The sequence below is a fragment of the Haliotis rufescens genome, unplaced genomic scaffold, assembly GCF_023055435.1.
Source record: "Haliotis rufescens isolate VD_foot unplaced genomic scaffold, xgHalRufe1.0.p SCAF_12, whole genome shotgun sequence".
NCBI classification, from domain to species: domain Eukaryota; kingdom Metazoa; phylum Mollusca; class Gastropoda; order Lepetellida; family Haliotidae; genus Haliotis; species Haliotis rufescens.
Window position 1 is genome coordinate 40,709,499 of NW_025963802.1, and position 22,190 is coordinate 40,731,688.

Genomic DNA, 22,190 nt, shown 5'->3' on the forward strand with positions numbered 1-22,190 from the left:
TCCCACATTAAGCTGACAAGCCGTGATATAGCTGGAATACTGGGCCGTCTGTTAAAAGCGGCGTTAAACCCAACTCACTCACTCACTCACTCAAAATAAGTTATATACGATTTTTTAAATTCCATAATCAGTAAACTACGGTTATAACGAACTCAAATGGGCTACCTATTTTAGTTCGTTATAACCGAAGTTCGTTATAAGCATATGTACAGCATATAGACAGCAAATGGCCGAGGCCAAAAATAATTAGTTCGTAAAATACGTCAGTTCGCGAGTTCATTATAAGCGAGTTCGTTATAAACGTAGTTTACTGTATAGGTAAATAATACTTTTGTTTTTTCTGTATGTCGTTTACGCCAGGGCATGATGTTACTTCTACTATTGTTTGGATGCCATCTGATGGTTGCCATGGCTGATCATAAAATAGGCGGTGATTTGGCGTCATACTTCAACCTGACGGATAGTCAGTTGGACGCAATCAGATTAGAAGCTCTGGCAATATTAAAGAATGAAACTGATTTACAGGACAGCTGCGAAGATCTAGGTAAATATAGATATATTTTAGGTACCGTATTCGACATAAGCAGCGCCCAGGGCGCTCTTAAAATTAGAAATAGGGGGCTTTTATTAGAATATTATTTTGGTGAAAAACAACAGAGCTGAAAGATCGTAAATTTCGTGGTTTATGCTGACAGCCTGAAATGTTTATATGCGACAGATATATTTTTCCAGAATTTAATTTCTATAATTAAGGATGCATATAGCACACGTATTATACGCGAATAAATAAGTCTTGTGTACATTGAACAATCGGAAGGGGTGCAAATATTAGCAAATATCGCCGTGGGCGCTTATTAGAGCGGGGCGCTTATTACGTCGAATACGGTATATATGATCACAGTGGTTTAAATAATACACAGCTGATGTTCCTTGGTCTTACTGCCTTCAAGATTAATATCAGATGTAAAATGAAGTATACCGAGTTGGCATTTTATGTAATTGAATATTACAGTTGTTATATTTGAGTTGATGCCTATGTCATCATAGCTCATTCATGAAACACTTTGTAAAACGTATACTGTGGGTGATTTCGTTTGTGTAAATATAAATTGGTTCAATGATGATTTGGGTCAGGTGAGAATTTGCAGTCACATGACCACTATCATGTTTAAAAAGTTGTAAATTTGTGTCGAAAAAGGCAAATTTATTGATTTACAAAGATGAAGTTCTAAGATACACATCAACAGTTGTCATTTCATTATGCGAATAGTTTAATATTTTTATGTGTTTAAGTAAATTATTTTTTAACAAATAAGACGATCTAGTAGAAGTTTTTGAGTGCTTACTAAGTTTACTAAGAGTCGTTCATTTCTGTTAGATATAATATCGCTAATTTAAGATTTAATATTCAGTTGAAAATCAAACATATGATGAAATCAACTGAGTTTCTTTTCGAGTTTCGCTCCTCGTGGGCACGGGTGGCCCAGTCGTCTAAGGCGCCGCGATTCGTTGTGCAGAGTTGCGTCCCTTCGGCACGCCAGAAACCTATGATTGTGGGTTCGAATCCCGGTTCGCCCTGATTATGTTTCTAGGTTTGTCAGCACCATACACGTGCTGGGTTTCACCAAAGTGGTAAACGTCTGAGACCTGCATCACTTTGGGCTTTCCTCCCACATTAAGCTGACACGCCGCGATATAACTGGAATACTGTTAAAAGCGGCGTTAAACCCAACTCACTCACTCACTCACTTCTTTGCTCCTCAGTTTAGGTACGGATGGTGGCTTCATATAGTTTCCTTACAATAAAGATTTCTCTTCTGACATGTCTCGAACCAATGGCTTAGATATGAGTGTGTGTGTTCACGTTTGAGAAAATAGCACAGGTTTTATTTGTATTAACGTAGCTTTCAGTTTGATAACTACCTACTGATTCAAATAAATAATGTAAACAACAGGACGATTTACAATTTTCAAATTTGTTTCTATAAAATCAATAATATTTGTTAACAAGGTAACGTGGAACGTTTATTTTATCACTATTTGTATCAACGAGACACGTAGCCACTTCAACGAAGATTGCCTCGAGATTTCACAACTGGTGAGATCGATCCTAATACTACATGTGGGGGTTCATGTAAGATCGATAATAAAATCAATGTGTGGTGCAGATGAAGCTGCGAATGCAGCAGGCTCTACTATACAACAGCACAGCTCCATCACCTACACCTCCCTCGACAGCACTCGCCGGGGAGAGGAACATCGGCTCAACGTCATCATATCGACGCTTATTTTAAAACTGTGAGTTTATTTGTCATATGCGCTAAGGACATAATCATTATGTATTTTCAGATTTACGGATTTTATTCCCTATGCGGTAGTCTTGTCACAAATTCAGCCGATATGCAAATATGGCCATAATAACAACCATAATAATTTCACATCCTGGTTATCTAATCGTGAACATAAAATAACCTATAGGTAACGATACGAAATTAGTATCATCGATCAGCGCTGTCATGCAACACACACGCCGCCCAGTTTATTGTCAGCCAATCAAGATACAGTATACCGCTAGCGTCTTGTATTGTTTAATGTTAATGGACTGTTTATGAAAACAACGTTGCTTGATTAGCCACTCTTATACCACGGAATCACGTCAAGTTGTACACTTTCATACCAAATCCCAATGGTGCTTCCTTATTGAATGTCGACTGGCAAAATGAAACAGATAATTAATCGCATTTCAAACAGTTTTTTTACTTGTATCATATGTTCCCGTGTTTATCAAATGGTCAATTGGCTTGCCTTTGCATGTGTTTGTGATTAACGTAATCGGAATCGTACAATGGCCTCTGCTTTTGGAAGACGTTTCTCAGGACAATGGCAACAGTTTTGTCGTTTTTAATTACAGAGTTCGGCAATTAGGTGACGTACCAACGTCAATTTTGGAGGAAGGATTTGGACCCGAGGTCATCTGCGACGTGGAATACACATGCAACACGAAATCCGCCTTCCGGACAGCCGATGGCCATTGCAACAACCTCGAACACACATCGTGGGGGAGGTCGTTTATTCCAATGAGGCGATGGATGACTCCGGTATATGAGGACAGTACGTCTCTTTCATCTTCTTCGCCCCGGGGTGGTGGGATAGGCCGGTGGTTAATGCGTTCGATGGTCTAGCCGCGGTCTGGGTTCGATGGATACAATGTGGTATACCCCGCCGTGATGCGGGTGGTGAGGTTCGATTGATGCATGTCATCCTGTCCCAAATGCGGAGATCGTTGCTCATTTTGTCAATCACCGGATTATCTGGTCCAGACTCGATCGTATATATAAAGACCGCCGTCGTATAGCTAGAACATTGCCTTTCTCCTCACACACTGCCACCTACCCCTTAATCTCACCGCCCTCGCCGGCTGTAATGGCGTGTGCCTATTGATACAGGTTTGAAACGAACCACAGACCCCAGCATATGTGAGTGTGGGTTCCTGAACAAGTGAATGCTTGGGTTTGTAGATTTTAACGCCACTTGATACTGTATTTCAGTCACATCTTGCCATGTCAGTTAACGTGGGAGGAAAGTGACCATGCACAGACTATAAATAGTTCGTGTCGGAGATTTTTTTACCCCGCCCCGAAGTGGAAGAGGGTATTGGTATGGGTGCTGTCCGTCCGTCACGTTTCGTTTCCGGAGCAGAACTCGGAATCCACGAGAGATATCTTAACCATACGTGGCTCATAGATAGTTTTAGTGGTTAACTGGTGCCTTTTGTTAGTTTGGGATTTTATAAATAAAACTTCTTTTTCGAGTTTTCAAAGCAACCGGACATGTCATATTGGCTGGGGAATAGAGTATTTCATGATTGTTAGTTTTGTTTTCAAGTTTCATTTCTGTGTACTCTGTGAAATTAAAGGTGAATTTACAATTTACTTTGAGTATAGATGTGTCGAGCCCGAGAAAGTTTGCCGTGTCGGGAGCGCCTAATCTGTTACCCAGTGCTCGGACCGTCAGCACTACCGTCCACATCCCTTCAACAGACGCCGACCTCAGCGCCAACTTCACCGTCATGTTGATGCAGTGGGGTCAGTTCCTGGACCACGACATCACCAGTACTCCCATTCAAGAGCTAAGGCATCCTGGATGTAAGTTCGAAGTACATGTTTCAACGACCCGTGAAGATCCGGGGTAGAAAAGGTCTTCAGCAACCCATACTTGCCGTAAAAGGCGACTATGCTCGTCGTAAAAGGCGACCAACGGGACCGGGTGGTCAGACTCGCTGACTTGGTTGATACATGTCATCGATCCCAATTGCGTGGATCGATGTTCATGATATTAATCACTGGATTGTCTGGTCCAGACTCGATTATTTACGGACCGCCGTCATATAGCTGGAATATTGCTGAGTGCGGCGTTAAACAACAAACCAACCAACCAACTATGGTGAATCAGATAAATTTGATATGAGAATCATTGTGTGTTTTGGACATTATGTTTATAGTGTTTCCGTCGTCACGATATGGCTGCAATATTGCCGATGTGACGTTAAATATTAACTCACTCACTATAGTGTTTCCGCGACTTCTTTCAGCCCTGTGATGTTTTGATAGCGTTGGAAAGTGTTGGGTCAAATCCAATTTTCAAGTGAAAAAATTCTTGAAAATTTGTTCTTTATAACGTTTGGTTTTTCAGGTAGCCATTCCTCAACGGTTGCTTGTTGTGAAGGCCTCGCTGAAAGTGGAGGCGTACCACAGGACGAATTAGATAAAAGGTAACTTATTTTCTTTCTTGAACTTTGACATAGTAATCAGGAACGTGTTTTACAGTAACCTACAGTTAGAACGAACTCAAATGGACCACTAATTTAAGTTCGTCATAACCTTTTTGTTATAATTATAAGCATACATGCAACATCTATACAGCAAATGGCGGAGCCCAAAAATTAAGTTCGTAATATCCGACAGCTCGTTATAAGCGTGTTCGTTATAAACGTATTTTACTGTACTTACAATATTCAATACGTGTGTGTACAGGACGTCGGATGCCGTAGGGTAAGGTTCAAACAAGGCCCCTAGTACTTTATTGCTTGTCGTAAGGTTGTCAAACACAGTGACAAAGTTGATTGCGTGTCATCACGCTGCTATTTACCTTTAGTCTTGTTTTACCAATGCTATCCTATTTACAGAGCGGCCTGTGAAGATCCGAGATGGAATAGGTCTTCAGCAACCCATGCTTTCCGTAAAAGGAGACTATGCTTGTCGTAAGAGGCGACTAACGGGATCGGGTGGTCAGGCTCGCTGACTTGGTTGATGCATGTCATCGTACCCCGATTGCGTGGATCGATGCTCATAATGTCAATCACTGGATTGTCTGGTCCAGACATGATTATGTACATTCCGCCGTCACACATAGCTGGAATATTGCTAAGTGTGGTGTTAGACAACAAACAAATAAAACAATATTTACAGGCCACAATGCTATAGCTTGATTAATCGAATAATAAAAGTCACAAACATATAGTTCTATGTCCATTTCATAATACCAATTGCTATTTCACAACGACATGTATATATGCCCCGTAAAGGCATTTCTAAAAACTGTATCTCTCTGACAACGAGTACTTGTTTTCGACAGACCCCAGTGCCTTGCTATTGACATCGTGCAGCCTGACAGACGCTTCAATTATACGTGTATGAATTTTGTGCGCTCCGTGCAAATTGAGAACGCCAACTGTAAATCAGGTATGAATTTTTCAATTACAGCTTGTTTGGTTGCATTTGTGTCAGTATACATTGCAAGTTTATTGGGTTTTAAGCTTTCCAGAGGAATAATGTTTGTTTGTTTTTAAGGCCCTACTCAGCAATATTCCAACTATATGACGGCGGGATTATAAACAATCGAGTTTGGATCAGACAATCCTGTGATTGACATCATCAGCGTCGATCGATGCAATTGGGATCGATGACATGCTTCAACCAAGTCAGCGAGCCTGACCACCCGATCCCGTTAGTCGCCTCTTTCGACAAGCATAGTCGCCTTTTGCGGCAAGGATGGGTTGCTGAAGATCTATTCTACCACAGATCTCCACGGGTTCCAGAGTTATAATGAGTTGATGAGTGAGGGTAGCGTACAACCCGGAGTTAAAATGAGTCGATTGGTGAGAAAAATCGAGTTGTAGGCTATCAAAAGGTAAACTGAGGGATGCGAATATCTGAGTTTTAGGGTACAAAACCTGAACTGAAGGATGCGAATACCCGAGCTATATCGTATCAATGCCGGAACTGAAGGATGCGAATACCTGAGCTATATCGTATCAATGCCTGAACTGAAGGATGCGAATACGTGAGCTATATCGTACCAATACGGAACCTAAACTGAAGGATGCGATTACCCGAGCTATATCATATTAATGCCTGGACTGAAGGATGCGAATACGTGAGCTATATCGTATCAATACGGTACCTAAACTGAAGGATGCGAATACCCGAGCTATATCGTACCAATACGGTATCTAAACTGAAGGATGCGATTACCTGAGCTATGTCGTATTAATGCCTGAACTGAAGGATGCGAACACCTGAACTATATCGTACCAATTCCTGAACTGAAGGATGCGAACACCTGAACTATATCGTACCAATTCCTGAACTGAAGGATGCGAACACCCGAACTATATCGTACCGATTCCTGAACTGAGGGATGCGAATACCCGAGCTATATCGTATCAATGCCTGAACTGAAGGATGCGAATACCCGAGCTATATCGTATCAATGCCGGAACTGAAGGATGCGAATACCTGAGCTATATCGTATCAATGCCTGAACTGAAGGATGCGAATACGTGAGCTATATCGTACCAATACGGAACCTAAACTGAAGGATGCGATTACCCGAGCTATATCATATTAATGCCTGGACTGAAGGATGCGAATACGTGAGCTATATCGTATCAATACGGTACCTAAACTGAAGGATGCGAATACCCGAGCTATATCGTACCAATACGGTACCTAAACTGAAGGATGCGATTACCTGAGCTATGTCGTATTAATGCCTGAACTGAAGGATGCGAACACCTGAACTATATCGTACCAATTCCTGAACTGAGGGATGCGAACACCTGAACTATATCGTACCAATTCCAGAACTGAAGGATGCGAACACCTGAACTATATCGTACCAATTCCTGAACTGAGGGATGCGAATACCTGAGCTTTATCCTAACAATTCCTGAACTGAAGGTTGAGAATACCTGATTTGACGGTTTTACAATGACTTGATGCTGATGAAACATGGCGTACCTGTACATGTAATTTCGTTTGTATCATTTCAAACTTCCAGGGGGGTCACGGGACCTAGTCGCCTGAGGCGATTCCCTTGGGCACGCCAGAAACCTATGATTGTGGGTTCGAATCCCGGTTAGTCCCGATTATGTTTCTAGGTTTGTCAGGACCATCCCCGTGCTCGTGGGTTTCACTAAAGTGGTAAACGTCTGAGACCTGCATCACTTCAGGCTTCCCTCCCACATAAGGCTGACACACTGGTATATAACTGGAATACTGTTAAAAGCGGCGTTAAACCCAACTCACTCACTCACTTATACTTCCAGCCCCTGCAGAGCAGATGAACCAGATCACAGCCTACATAGACGCTTCACAGGTGTACGGGTCGTCACAGGAGGAACAGAACAGACTACGGACATTTGTTGACGGTGAGTTTTTTAAGGACAGGCCGTTTGATATTATCTTTATTAATCTGCTCAAGCGTTTCTTAAAAAAGTAAAAAATCGCTCACTGGAAATGGTAAATAATCCGTTGTGATAAAATTGTTTGGTTCTAACTTTCTGGGGAAAAACTTATTTATGTTTTAGGCCTAGAAAATATATTCTGTCGATAACAACATAGAAACAACGTCCTGTCAAGGGTAACAAAACGGTACCTTATAATATTTATTTAGTCATTCGTTTTTGTTCACGTGAAAGTAAGGATTTTCTTAACTGTCAGGAAAAATGAGAACTGTAGACGACGAATTCCTGCCAGAAGACACGGAGAATGAAGAGGCTTGCAGGACTCAGACCTCGCCAGATTACTGCTTTCTTGCCGGTGAGTGTAGTGAGGGGATGTTTGTTTGCTCGTTTGCTTGTCTGTTGATCTGGACCAGACAACCCAGTGGTTGATATCATGAGCATCGATCTACGCTATTGGGATACGATGACATGCATCAACCAAGTAAGCGAGCCTGACCACCCGATCCCTTATCGCCTCTTATGACAAGCATAGTCGCCTTTTATGGCAAGCATGGGTTGCTGAAGACCTATTCTACCCCGGATCTTCACGGGTCCTTTGAAGGAGTGAGTAAAATGTTGTTACGCCGCCTTGCACTGAACTGTTACATCACGGCGCATCAGATTGACCGCTCTAATGAAAACCTTAAACAGCTGTTGTTGCTGACAAACTGAGACGCAATACAGTAAACTACGGTTATAACGAACTCCAATGGGACTACAATTTTTAGTTCGTTATAACCGTAGTTCGTTATAAGCATATATACAGCATAACTGCAGCAAATAGTCGGTACTAAAAAGTAAGTTCGTTATATCCGTCAGTTCGTTATAAGCGTGTTCGTTATAACCGTAGTTTACTGTATAAGGACCAATCTAGGATTCTAACCCATTGCAGATTCCAGGAACGATAAGGGATGCAGCTATGTTTAAAATGGGCTTCACTTATTGTGGTCACTGTTGGAATCGAGCTCAGGTGTTCGACGAGACATGCGACCGCTATAACCATTTTGCTACGCCGCAAAATAATGTTCAAGCGACCTTAACCCACATGGGGCGGTGGTGAAAGCGTTCGCTCGTCACGCCCGGGTTCGATTCCTCTCATGAGTGGAATGGGTGAAGCCATTTCTGGTGTCCCCCGCCGTGATATTGCTGGAATATTGCTAAAAGTAGCATAAAACAATACTCACTCACTTAAACCCACAATCAATCGAGGGTTCTCTCCTGATCATTGACACTCTGTTACGACGTAAATTGTAATAAGTTATTACAATTTACCGCAGTATGTATTACAATTTACCGCAGTATTACATTTTACCGCAGTGTTATTACATTTACCGCAGTTTATTACAATTTACCGCGTTATTACAATTAACGTCGTAACACACTCTCCTACCCAGAGTTCCATGCGACCAGCAAATTAGCATGTGGCAGTGGTGTTCTGCTCAGTCACCACTGCGCCGGAGTGTGGATCATTGACAGTCTTAATGTCAAATGGATCCCAACTAGTCGTCACTATGGCAAGCCGTTTTCACATTCATTACGAAATTACAGATATCTTCAATTGTTTTAAAGATATCTTCAATTGAATTGAAGATATCTTAAATGCAGATAATTGTCGATACCTGAAATAAAATTTAAGATATTACGAAATGAATTAAGGATATGGCGAAGCGTATTACTGATATCTTGAAAAGAATTGCAGATATCTTAAATTCGATTATTGATATCAAAAAATGTTAATTATAATAATGTTACTTAAATTAGATTACTGATATCAATAATTGAATCAAAATTATTAATGATATCTTTAATTGGATTTTTGATATCAGTAACGGTCAGAATTAATGATATCTTGAATTGAATTAAAGATATCTCTAATTGAATTAAAGATATCTGTAATGCATTGTGGATATGTATAACTTATTACAAGATACACTAGAAGGGTAATTGTTTAATGATATCTTGAATGCATTTAGAGATATCACAAACTAATTTGTTGATATCACCGTAACATTTTAAGATATCAGTAATTGTATTATGGATATCAGAAATGAATTTAAGATATCTTTAATTATATTTTGATATCTTAAAAAACATTATTGATATCTTTAAATAAAATACCGATATCTTTAAAACAATTGAAGATATCTGTAATTCCTTAATAAATGTGAAAATGGCTTGCCATACGTCACTATATAATTATTTTTCTAGGTGACCATCGGGTGAATGAGAACCCTGGGTTGCAGAGTATGCAAACCACTTTCATGAGGGAACACAACCGTTTGGCAACCGCCTTGAAGGACCTGAACTGTCACTGGGGGGATGAGAGGATATTCCAGGAAGCCAGGAAGATCGTTGGGGCATACGTGCAGGTAAGATGGTTATTGTATAAAAGTTGTACTGAGCACAGGCACAGTTTGGGATGAAATACGAAATTCTTTGGAATAGGCCCGTATACAGTCTCAGACCTACCCATTAATAAATGAATTCTCTGTCCCTTTTGACACAAATGTGATTGACAAGATTCAGAAAAAAACATGGCAAACATGCGGACCTCTCTTTCAAAATGTCACGCTTGCATCCTAGGGACCAAGTTGTCCGACTCCGCATTGTTCTCGGTGCCTTAGGTTTGGTACCTTCCAATCTGTTGACTGACATTGGGAGAGTACCCGGATTTGCTACCAGGAATACAGCCCTTCTGACAATCTGGGTAATTCAGAAGGTGCAGTGTTGAGGAGTCTTCACATTCTCCAAAAGGTTCTGGGTGGGTTTGACTATGTAGCGTTTCCTGGGAGAAGTCCGATTCACTGTCTGGGCTGCGTGAAGTCGGGGCAAGGGCCCTGAGCTGATGATGAGCCTGACTGAGCCAGGATCACCCAAACAATCTTTGCTGTATAATATTAATAATGATAATAATAATGATGATGATAATAATAAACGCAGGTACAACCAAGTACAACTAAAGCCTTTATTTATGGTACTCCTCATGTACATGTATTTGCATTCGATGTGCAGAGTTGCGTCCCTTAGACGTGCCAGAAACCTATGATCGTGGTTCGACTACCTGTTGACCTCATTAATGTTCTGTGTATATGATAATGTTTTGTCAATACCACACACGTGTTCGCGGGGGACACGAACCGTCCCTCCACATCATACTGACACACCTGGTGTAACTGAAATAATGTTCAAAGCGGCATTAAACCGACTCTCAAAAACTCACACTCACCCTGTCTGTGTATTGATAAAGGGCGTTGCTACGTTCCGACGACTTCTTTATTCAGATAAGATTACTCTGATGGCTTCACTCATTAACATGTCAACCCGTGAAATTCCGGGTTAGAATAGGTCTTCGGCAACCCATGGCCATGCTTACCACAAAAGGCGACTATGCTTGTCGTAAAAGGCGACTAACGGGATCGGGTGGGCAGGCTCGCTGACTGGGTTGATGCATGTCATCGTATCCCAATTACGTGGATACCCGTGAAGATTCCGGGGTAGAATAGGTCTTCAGCAACCCATGCTTGCCGTAAAAGGCGACTATGCTTGTCGTAAAAGGCGACTAACGGGATCGGGTGGTCACGCTCGCTGACTTGGTTGAAGCATGTCATCGATCCCAATTGCGTGGATCGATGTTCATTGTGTCAATCACTGGATTGTCTGCCGTTAAACAACAAACAAACAAATATTAACCCGTCCATATTCAATTTAAAGAAAATAACCTACGGAGACTACCTGCCTCTTATCAACGGAGATCAGATGAATGCGCATGAACTGACGCTCGAGACGTCAGGATACTCCAACGTCTACGATAACGAAACCGATGCCAGCATCAGGAACGCCTTCGCAACAGCCGCCTATAGGTTTGGTCACTCCATGGTCCGACTATTCTTATCTAGTTATAGTCCAGCATATGACAATCTTGGGCAAAACCAACTGAGGGAAGTGTTCGATAATACCCATCTTATTATAAGCGAAGAGAACAGAACTGTCGGTGGCTTTCTTAGGGGCTTGGTAACAGAATGTGTACAGTCCGTAGACGGTAAAGTATCTCAAGAGTTGACCGATCACCTGTTCCCTGACGGTAACAGAAGCATGGACCTTGCATCGCTCAACATCCAGAGAGCACGTGATCACGGCATACCCGCCTACACTAAATGGAGGACGTTCTGTGGGCTTCCTGAGGCAACTGATTTCGACGGCTTGTTGACGACCCATTCGAATGCCTCTACTGTCAAGCTTGCGGCAGCATACGAGTAAGAACCTGTGAAGAACCGGGATAGAATAGGTCTTCAGCAATCCATGCTTGCCGTAAAAGGCGACTATGCTTGTCGTAAAAGGCGACTAACGGGATCGGGTGGGCAGGCTCGCTGACTTGGTTGATGCGTGTCATCGTATCCCAATTGCGTGGATCGATGTTCATGATATTAACCACTGGATTGTCTGGTCCAGACTCGATTATTTACAGACCGCCGTCATATAGCTGGAATATTGCTGAGTGTGTCGTAAAGCAATAAACAAAAAACAAACAAATTACCTGAAATTCAGAGTGCATATTCATAACAGATGGCTTAATCACGCATTAAGCTGACACGTCGTGATATAACTGGAATACTGTTAAAAGCGGCGTTAAACCTCACTCACTCACTCACACTCGTTCCAGGCATGTGGACGACATTGACCTGTGGACAGGGGGACTGACTGAAGAACCTGTAACAGGTGGAGTCGTCGGACCAACATTAGCCTGCCTCCTCGGGAGACAATTTGAGGCTCTCAGGAAAGGAGACCGATTCTGGTTTGAAGAAGACAATGACTACGCTAAATTCTCCCCCGGTTAGATTCTAACACATTTATTTGTATTTTTTCCGGAATATATAAACTGACGGCCAAAAGAAAGTATACCCTAATATTTGATGGTAGCTAAATTTGAAACAAACGAGATTGTGATGTATTTGATACGAGTATCAAAGTTGTTTTGGACCTTAAGTTTGCAGTGTTTCGGCGACTGTTTTTAGCCTCGTAACGTTTTGATAACGTTTGTAATTCTTTTGCCAATTTTCAAGTGTATACTTTTTTTGCTCGGAAGTGTATATATTTGTGCATCATATGCAGTCATAACAGAGACAGTACGTGATGTTAAAATGGGTACTGAGGTGCTTATCTTACGAGAGTACGTACAAAGCACTTCCTGACAATGTACTAATTCTATAGGTAAGAAAAATATGCGGCTGGTGTGCATGCTTCCAATTTGGCCTACCATGCGCTATTCTTGGGTGTGTGGGATTTTAAAAAGTATCTGTTTTCAAAAATGCTGAAACAAAATAATCACTTCGTGGCCATACCATAACCGACTCATCGTTGGTTCAAGATTGGAATCGGTTATGATTCGTTTATCAACACCGAACCATGGAACTCCTGGGAATTAAATGTGAGTTTAGGTAAACCTCATTCTGCAAGCACGCACAGAGGGGGCAAGGGGGAAGGAGGGTGGGGTGGGTGTGTGTGTGTGTGTGTGGGGGGGGGGGGGGGGGGGCACTGTCGTCTATGTCGTGTTCGAGTTCGCCCGTTTCTCGTGTTATTTCAAGCTCTACGCAGTATGTGGCGCCACGATTTCTAATTATGACGTCATGTCCGGTGACATCATTTGAAATGCAAGTACGTATTCAAAGATATAAGAAAACTACAGAGAACTGAAGGAATATGGTTCAGGAACAGCATTGAAAATTAATTCCCGGGCACAACGCACAGCTTCACGACAATATTTGAAGTTAGGGCGTCATTTGAAACGCCAGACAGTACAAGGATAAAAAAGCACAACAAAGAACTTATGGAATATCATTGAGAAAATTCAGAAAATATAATTAGGATATTTTTACAATGAATGTGTTACAAGAAGTCAATGTATTTTGCAGAGCAACTGGCTGAAATCCGCAAGGCAAGTTTGTCCCGAATATTCTGCGATAACACCGACACTGTCAGTATACAGGAGAATGCTTTCGTCAAGGGTGATAAGTAAGTATTCCTTTTAAGGTCCTTCATAATATTGTGTTTTTTTCTCATGATCAACTTCAGAGGGAGCGGTCGGTCGGAAGAAAAAAACAACTTGCTTTATGAGAAAAGTCTGTTGTTTAAGATACATGTATATGCAAAATTTATTATAACTGATCGCATATTGTATTCTATTCGAAATGCAGCGACTGGTATATCAGTGTTGAGAGCTTTCAATAGGAAACAGAAAATGGCGTAGGCAATTGGCAGCGTTGGCAGCGTTACGTCTTCTTCAAACACCTACGATGAAATTCGGCGCGGTTTGTTTCAAGAAAAGGAAAACAGAACCTTGTCATGTAGTCCATCATCTAATATGCAAAACAATTTTAGTTAATCGTCCACGCATACAAAACTATGCTTGACTTACCAGACGATCCATAAATGAACGTTATTGTGAAAATGGATTTTGCATCTTTAAAAAAAAAAAATTCACATCATGGGGTTTCGGGGGCAGGATAGGCTCTTCTTCTCCGGCTCCTCCGATAAATACAAGGATTTATTTATCGGAGGAGCCTGATACACGTGACACAGCTGGAGTGGCTACAGTGTGTGCCCGGATCGGCAGCCTGAAGGTTATCGGGTCCGGCAAAATCAGTGAGTAATATTATGAGAAACGGTCCACGATGATTAAAGCCCATTTCTGGTGCTGGAATATTGCAAATAGCGGCGTAAAACCGTACTCACTCACATACTCCGGGACGGGGCACGTTGACATGCTATCAAACAAGCGACTCAACCTGACCACTCCGTCCAATAATGCAACGACAACCCATATAAGGCTACATCATGTCAGATTAGGGTGAGTGGACAGCCTGTCTTTATCTCAGCTTGTATAACCCAGTTCAGGTGAGCTTAATTATTATTCATAACTCATATTGTTCATAACTCCTCCTTTCAGGATACCCTGCGGCTCCCTGGAGACGGTGGACCTGACCCCCTGGAAGGAGGAACTGGGGGCATGGACTCCTTGGGCACCATGGGGAAATTGTCACAATCATGTCCAGACACGAGACCGGGCCTGTTCACCCTGTAACTGTGGTTGTGATGGTCCAAACATTGACAGTCGTTACTGCCGTTGTTGAGTCCTGTTACGGATCTCCTGTACCTATCCAGGCACACGGCGTGTATCTAACGGCATACGGACTTTATGTCTAAGTAGTCCAGCTTCTAAATGCCTCTCAAGGAAGACTTTATGTCTGTAAAACATGTATAATGTATTTCTCTAACGACATTCATGTTGTTTGTTTTAACTCTGACAGCATACAAACTTTATTTCTCTAACTACGTTCAGATTTTATGTCTCTTCATACAGAAGCCCTGGTACAAGCAGGCATCTTATTGTATATCAAAAGTATTCAATAAAACAATGATACATGCCTAGCAAGATGTCTGAAATGTTCTGTTTTTTAACGCGGGTGTGTAAAATATTTACGGATGGGAGCGACTGCATAGCCTCGGGGTTAAAGAGGTTGCATACAAAAAAATAAAAAAATAAAGAAATGGGTATATTTGGTATCAGTTTGTAGGAAAATATGTCCTGAATCAAATTAGGCAATAAAAAAACCAAGTCACAACGGCATTGTTTGAATAAGTGGCCCCATCTAGAGGCACCGGATTATACAATCATTTTGCCAATAAAATGGTCATTTTAAAGTTTGATTATAAAATGAGTGTTTTTAAATAGACATATTACAGTATTGATATGACACAAAACAGAAAAATGAAAATTCAAGTCAAAACATTTTTAATTTCACACATCATTTGACTTTAAAAAAAAGCGCATTTTCCAAAAAAATTGATTCATCAGTCAATAAAGCATTTTACAAAATTAAGATATTTTTCAAACTGGCTTATTTCTAATGTTTATTCATTGCAAAATAAAATTATAAAATAAAAACAACATGTTACCAGAGGATATTCAAATTATTTTCAATCAACACAGCAAACCCCTAAAATAATGAATCAGGGGAGGTAACTCTTGCCCAAATTTACATTTCCATGAGTTCAAGTACAATTAGCCGCGAGTCAAAGGGACGTAACCGCATCATAAATACTCTCCCTTACATGCGCGTCCGGTATGCGCATGAACAATGGTATCCAACGTCTTTAATGTGTTAATCACAGAGCCAGAGCCTAGTTACTGGTTTCCGTTACTTACGGACTCAGTTGATAATAATCCAAATCAAGTCATCACCAATTCCCATGAAGCATTAATATCAAACCATAGTCTTACTTTGATCTAACTAGACCGTTGGTGGGCGATATACAGTTCAACTATTGTGATGCAATCATGCGACTGTGCTCCGACAAGCATTTGCATCGTCATAGTTTTTCTTTAACACTGTTTTGAACAGTATTTCTGTTATAACACGGTGTGGTGGCTCGATGTGGGAGGTGGTGGTCCAGACTTTACCACTTTCGTGAAAACCCCGAGAATGGTGCTTACAAACCACGAAACATAATCAGGTCGAATTTGGAGTTCTTGTGTGTCTAAGGGACGCAACTATGTGCAGTGAATCCCGGCGCTTCCTCACACATTCTATTGATGTCAAATTATCAATACCCGTATTCGACGTAATAAGCGCCCCGCTCTAATAAGCGCCCACGGCGATATTTGCTAATATATTGGCTAGAGAACAATCCCAATCAGCACCCCTTCCGATTGATCAATGTACACAAGACTTATTTATTTGTGTATAATACGCACTTGTGTGTTATATGCACCCTTAATTATGGGCAATTAAATTCTGGAAAAATATATCTGTCGTATGTCAACATTTCAGGCTGTCAGAATAAACCACGAAATTTACGATCTTTCAGCTGTTTTTTTTCACCAAAATAATATTCTAATAAGAGCCCCCTATTTCTAATTTTGAGAGCGCCCTGGGCGCTTGTTACGTCGAATAACTTTTGATTCCCTTGTTTTAATTTCAACAATCCGAGAAGAAGCCCCGATTCATATGCCAATAGTAATAGCGCACCAGGCAGAGTAGTAAGAATTCCATCACAATTGTTTCATTAAAGGTATCCTTTTTCTCACTGATACCTCCTTTAAATTAAGCCTTTTCACACAAAACCTAGCGTTTGAAAACATCGATCTATTTACATCCCACTCATCGATGCTTGTAACAGTTTGTTTGTTTGTTGTTTAAGAATTTGTCAAAATATGTTTCGAAGCGTAGTCGCCAATTTGACGTAAAGCACGAGAAAGTTGCCTTCTGATTGGCTAATGTCGACTTCTTGTCAGTAATTCCATTGGTCGGTCAGAGTTCGCGAAAGGTCGGTCTGACGTGACCCGTAATGGGATGTCCTCAGATCTTTGTAAGCGGCAGCGAGATCTGATTTTCATGAGATTGACGTTCTATTGATGTCAAATTATCAATATACCCGAAGCTAAAGTTCAACTTTTGATTCCCTTGTTTTAATTTTTTACAATCCGAGAAGAAGCCCCGATTCATATGCCAAAAGAAATAGAGCGCCAGGCAGAGTAATAAGTATTCCATCACGATTGTTTAATAAAACGTATCCTTTTTCTCACTGATACCTCTATTAAATTAAACCTTTTCACACAAAACCTAGCGTTTGAAAACATCGATCTATTTACATCCCACTCATCGATACTTGTAACAGGTTGTTTGTTTGTTTGTTTGTTGTTTAAGAATTTGTCAAAATATGTTTCGAAGCGTAGTCGCCAATTTGACGTAAAGCACGAGAAAGTTGCCTTCTGATTGGCTAATGTCGACTTCTTGTCAGTAATTCCATTGGTCGGTCAGAGTTTGCGAAATGTTTAGCGGCAGCAAGAACTAAGATCTGATTTTAATGTGATTGAGGAAAGAACATGAAAAATGTACCAAATGACAAGCAATTATGAATTAATCCCTGACCATATAGACAATGGTTTTTGGTGCAGCGTAAATCATAGCATAAATGCGGTTTCCTTTAAATAAGGAGACAGAAGGATGGTATATTAATTTCTTATAAAGAATTATTCACGATATGTCCGTCATCTGACAAGGACGGGTGTCCGATATGTCATACATGTGATGATAGATGCCGCACAGGAATTATTCCCAGCAATAACACTGACAAGCTCACTTCACTTCCAATAAACGACATTGACATACGAGGGTTGTTTATGGTAAATTGTTGCCTCCATGTCTGTCAATAATCTCCTTCCCGGGCGTCGAAGCTGTATTTTCAAGTTAAGTGTAAACACCTTGCCACATCAAAATTTAAGAGGTTCTCATAAAATGGAAACAATAATAGTATGATGAGTTCTTTTTATTTCTATGAAAGCTACACGAGAAGACAATATAAGATAACTTCACGCCACCGAATTCCCCAAAGTACGCTAAGGACCTGAAATGGAAACAGATTAGTTAAACGTTTACTGACAGCTGCAGTGTATACGTAGGTACGAGAATAGACGAACATCTAATCTCTGAAATGAACAAAATTTTCAGAGAAAAAAATCTTGTTAATCATCTTTAAAAAATATAATAAAAAGGAGCCATGTTCAGAAACTGCAGTAATCAAGATTTGCCAAATATTATAGACTTGCATAGGCTGTATTGGAGAACGAGTCACAATCAGTAACCTTCTGTGAAACTCCGTTACAAATAGTCTGGAACTCGCCCTTTTAAGACGATCACATTTAGGGATGTGAACATGTATAAAAAAGATCCGGGGTAGAATAGGTCTTCAGCAACCTATGCTTGCCGTAAAAGGCGACTATATGCTTGTCGTAAGAGGCGACTAACGGGATCGGGTGGTCAGGCTCGCTGACTTGGTTGATACATGTCATCGTATCCCAATTGCGTGGATCGATGCTCGTGATGTTAATCACTGGATTGTCTGGTCCAGACTCGATTATTTACAGACTGCCGTCATATAGCTGGAATATTGCTGAGAGCGGCGTTAAACAACAAACAAAACTACTACTACTACTACTACTACTACTACTACTACTATCATGAGCATCGATCCACGCAATTAGGATCGAGGACATGCATCAACCAAGTCAGCGAGTCTGACCACCCGATCCCGTTAGTCGCCAATTACAACAAGTAAAGTCGTCTTTCACGGCAAGCATGGGTTGCTGAAGACCTATTCTACCCCGGATCTTCACTGGTCGAAAACGTTTTAGAACAAGAAATTAATCTGATCTGCCCTTACCATGGTTTTTAGTAAAGATACCTGCCGCCATAGTTGTAATTGACGTCAGCATATTCGGGGCTGTAGTCATACCCGTAACCATAGCGAACGAGGTTCTTGTTGCTGAGCGGGCTGTTTCCGTAGTAGTAGTTCCTGCCGCTGTAGGCGCTGCGTCGCCCAACTGTGTGGTAGGAGTAGGCCAGAGAGATGACCAGGCTGAGAACCAGCAGGATGAAAACTTGCTTCAGCATTTGGAGGCTGAAATTGATGCCATGCTTATGTAAATTTATTATGAATATTTTCACCTGACTTACAATATGGTACTCCGAATGCATTACTGCTTCCCTTAAAAGGCGACTATGCTTGTCGTAAGAGGCGACTAACGGGATCGGGTGGTCAGGCTCGCTGACTTGGTTGATGCATGTCATCGTATCCCAATTGCGTGGATCGATGCTCATGATATCAATCACTGGATTAGGGCGTTAAACAACAAACAAGCAAGCAAGATACTAGAAGAAAGTGTCGGTTGAAGAGAGGTGAGGTGAAATTGGGTTTAAAGTCGCGTCCATGATTATTGCACTTATTGTGTGTATGTGTGGCTGCTTGTACTGGTCCGGACTGATGCCGATCTATAATGCTAGTCCACTGAGATCCCATGCCGCAGTTTAACATGAATACCCTACCCAGACACAGTACAGAGCCGACCAGTCCTTGTTTTAGCCCCTTAACGCCGAGCTCCAGACAGGGTAACAACAAGTAACATATTTTAACGTCTTTTGGTATGACGCGGCTGGGGATCGAACCCCGGACCTTCCCCTCTCAGGGCGGACGCTCTACCTCTGAACCATGGAGGCGGTACCGGTTGAAGAGAGAATAGGTAAGTAAACTACGGTTATAACGAACTTAAAGGGACCACTAATTGTACTTCGTAATAACTGTAGTTCGTTATAAGCATATACAAATCAACAAATGGTCGGGACTAAAAAATAGGTTCGTTATATTGGTCATTTCGTTAAAAGCGAGTTCGTTATAAACGTAGTTTAATGTATATGTACATTTGCTATTTCTTATGTTTCCTGACCTGATTTACTGAAAACATTATTTAGCCCATTATAGTAATAATGACATAAAGATTTTGATGTTTCCGAAATTGCTTATCTGCATTCTTATGTGTTATGATTTATATCAGCCCACAGTAAGGGATTACTCGAATTACATCTAAATGCCTTACATGTAGAGTTGGTTCGTTGGTTTGTTTAACGCCGCACTCATCAATATTCCAGCTATATGACGGCGGTCTGTAAATAATCGAGTCTGTACCAGACAATCCAGTGATTAATATCATGAGCATCGATCCACGCAATTGGGATCAATGACATGCATCAACCAAGTCCGCGAGCCTGACCACCCGATCCCGCAAGTCGCCTCTTACGACAAGCATAGTCGCCTTTTACGGCAAGCATGGGTTCCTGGAGACCAATTCTACCTCGGATCTTCACGGGTCCCTTACATATAGAGGTTTCAGTTAGGTGGCACCATCTATAGTTTGTTCATTCAATTGCACTCTTGATCACAAGGCCGAAATACTGAATACACATATATGCATGTCCGTGTTCTTTGTTTGTTTGTTGTTTAACGCCGCAATCAGCAATATTCCAGCTATATGACGGCGGTCTGTTAAATAATCGAGTCTGGACCACACAATCCAGTTATGCAGATCATGAGCATCGATCTACGCAATTGGGACATGCATCAACCAAGTGATCAGCGAGCCTGACCACACGATCCCGTTAGTCGCCTCTTACGACAAGCACTGTCGCCTTTTACGGCAAGCATGGGTTATAAAATAGGTCTTCAGTAATATTTCGGTCTTGTGACCAAGAGTGCAATGGAATGCATAAAATATAGTTGTAGCACCCTGCCTAACGGGACATTTGTCAGGTTGACAACTCTAAGAAATTGTATAGAAAATGTGTTTGCTAAAGATAGCGACTGATTTAGTATTTTCACAATTTTAGTTACGTAAATTGTACATTACTTACATATGTATTTTCTAAAAGTGGCAATTTTTTTTTTTCTTTGGGAAGCAAGGGCATCGTTGATTAACAGGAAAATAAACTTTATAGACCAAGATTTACAATATGTAATATTTGTATCTATACTTAGGCTATGTCTTTGTTCTTCTAATATCTTGTAATTTTAAACAATGTAACGAGATTCCAAACAGTTTCCAAGTCTCTCGTAGAGGAATTTATCATTTTGTAGGTTTAAACACAGATTAAATGGAGTGAGTGAGTATGGTTTTACGCCCCTTTTAGAAATATTCAAGCAATATCACGGCGGGGGACACCAGAATTAGGCTTCACACTATGTACCTTTTGGGGAATTGAACCCGGGTGTTTAGCATGACGAGCAAACGCTCTAACCACTAGGCTACCCCCTCGATTCTTTGTTAAAACGTAGAAACAAAAGAAAACGTAACCAGACAATCCAGTGATTGACATCATGAGTATCGATCTACGCAATTGGGATGCGATAACAAACATCAACCAAGTCATCGAGCCTGATCACCCGATCCCATTGGTCGCCTCTTATGACAAGCATAGTCGCCTTTTACTGCAAGCATGAGTTGCTGAAGACCTATTCTACCCCGGATCTCCACGGGTCCCAACTATTGTGTAGTGGACCAACTGTTGTGTGGTGGACCAATTCTACCCCGGATCTTCTGACAGCAGAATGTTCACGGATGGTTTCTATTAGCATCTAAAGATACTAGAAAACCGGTAATTCTGATAGAGGTAACGATAATGCGGCACACGCATAAGTTTAATTCAACATTTGATTACTTATAGATGGGTTTGGATAAATACTAGAAGTGCCTACGATCATAAACATAACACATATACCTACCTTTGTGTGTCTTCCGCTGTGACCGTTCCTTCTGAGCGATGGCACCAGTGGCTTTCCGTACTTTATACCACCCTCTGGTATAAACACAGTGATTTATTTTGCCTATTTAGCATTGATCGCATGGCACTTATAGAATAAGTGACACTGTGTGGGATGGGGAACATTAGTTTTCTTGGCGTTCTTAATTTTCACACTCGATATTTATTATTCGATAAGGCTAATGAATAGTAGATGAGTCTGGGGATGTAGCAGAATGTGGCAAGGCAGATAATTTGATGAATTCGAAAAGTTCCAA

At 41.1% G+C, this 22,190-nt stretch overlaps 1 protein-coding gene and 2 long non-coding RNA genes across 3 annotated transcripts; 2 read left to right on the plus strand and 1 right to left on the minus strand.

The window, feature by feature from the left end:
- Positions 1 to 363: 363 nt before the first annotated feature.
- On the plus strand, positions 364 to 12,706 carry LOC124115834 (thyroid peroxidase-like). Its single transcript, XM_048393647.1, has 11 exons — positions 364 to 544; positions 2,169 to 2,298; positions 2,912 to 3,111; positions 3,945 to 4,145; positions 4,693 to 4,771; positions 5,635 to 5,741; positions 7,610 to 7,711; positions 8,004 to 8,102; positions 9,995 to 10,155; positions 11,498 to 12,039; positions 12,447 to 12,706. The coding sequence occupies exons 1-11, from the start codon at positions 364 to 366 to the stop codon at positions 12,619 to 12,621; spliced, it is 1,977 nt and encodes a 658-aa protein (XP_048249604.1). The 3' UTR covers positions 12,622 to 12,706.
- A 988-nt stretch (positions 12,707 to 13,694) lies between these two features.
- LOC125378259 lies at positions 13,695 to 15,211 on the plus strand. Its single transcript, XR_007220172.1, has 2 exons — positions 13,695 to 13,795; positions 14,730 to 15,211. It is a non-coding gene; the product is annotated as an uncharacterized LOC125378259 (long non-coding RNA).
- A 2,883-nt stretch (positions 15,212 to 18,094) lies between these two features.
- Positions 18,095 to 21,953, minus strand: LOC124115869. The gene is made up of 3 exons (XR_006858036.2): positions 21,896 to 21,953; positions 19,007 to 19,243; positions 18,095 to 18,190 (listed from the first exon to the last, which is right to left on the minus strand). It is a non-coding gene; the product is annotated as an uncharacterized LOC124115869 (long non-coding RNA).
- Between the last annotated feature and the right edge of the window lie 237 nt (positions 21,954 to 22,190).

Coding starts and splice junctions, on each gene's coding strand:
- LOC124115834 (XM_048393647.1), top strand. CDS start 364: ATGATGTTACTTCTACTATTGTTTGGATGCCATCTGATGGTTGCCATG. Junction 7,712..8,003: donor ACTACGGACATTTGTTGACG/GTGAGTTTTTTA, acceptor CTTAACTGTCAG/GAAAAATGAGAACTGTAGAC. Junction 10,156..11,497: donor TCGTTGGGGCATACGTGCAG/GTAAGATGGTTA, acceptor TTCAATTTAAAG/AAAATAACCTACGGAGACTA.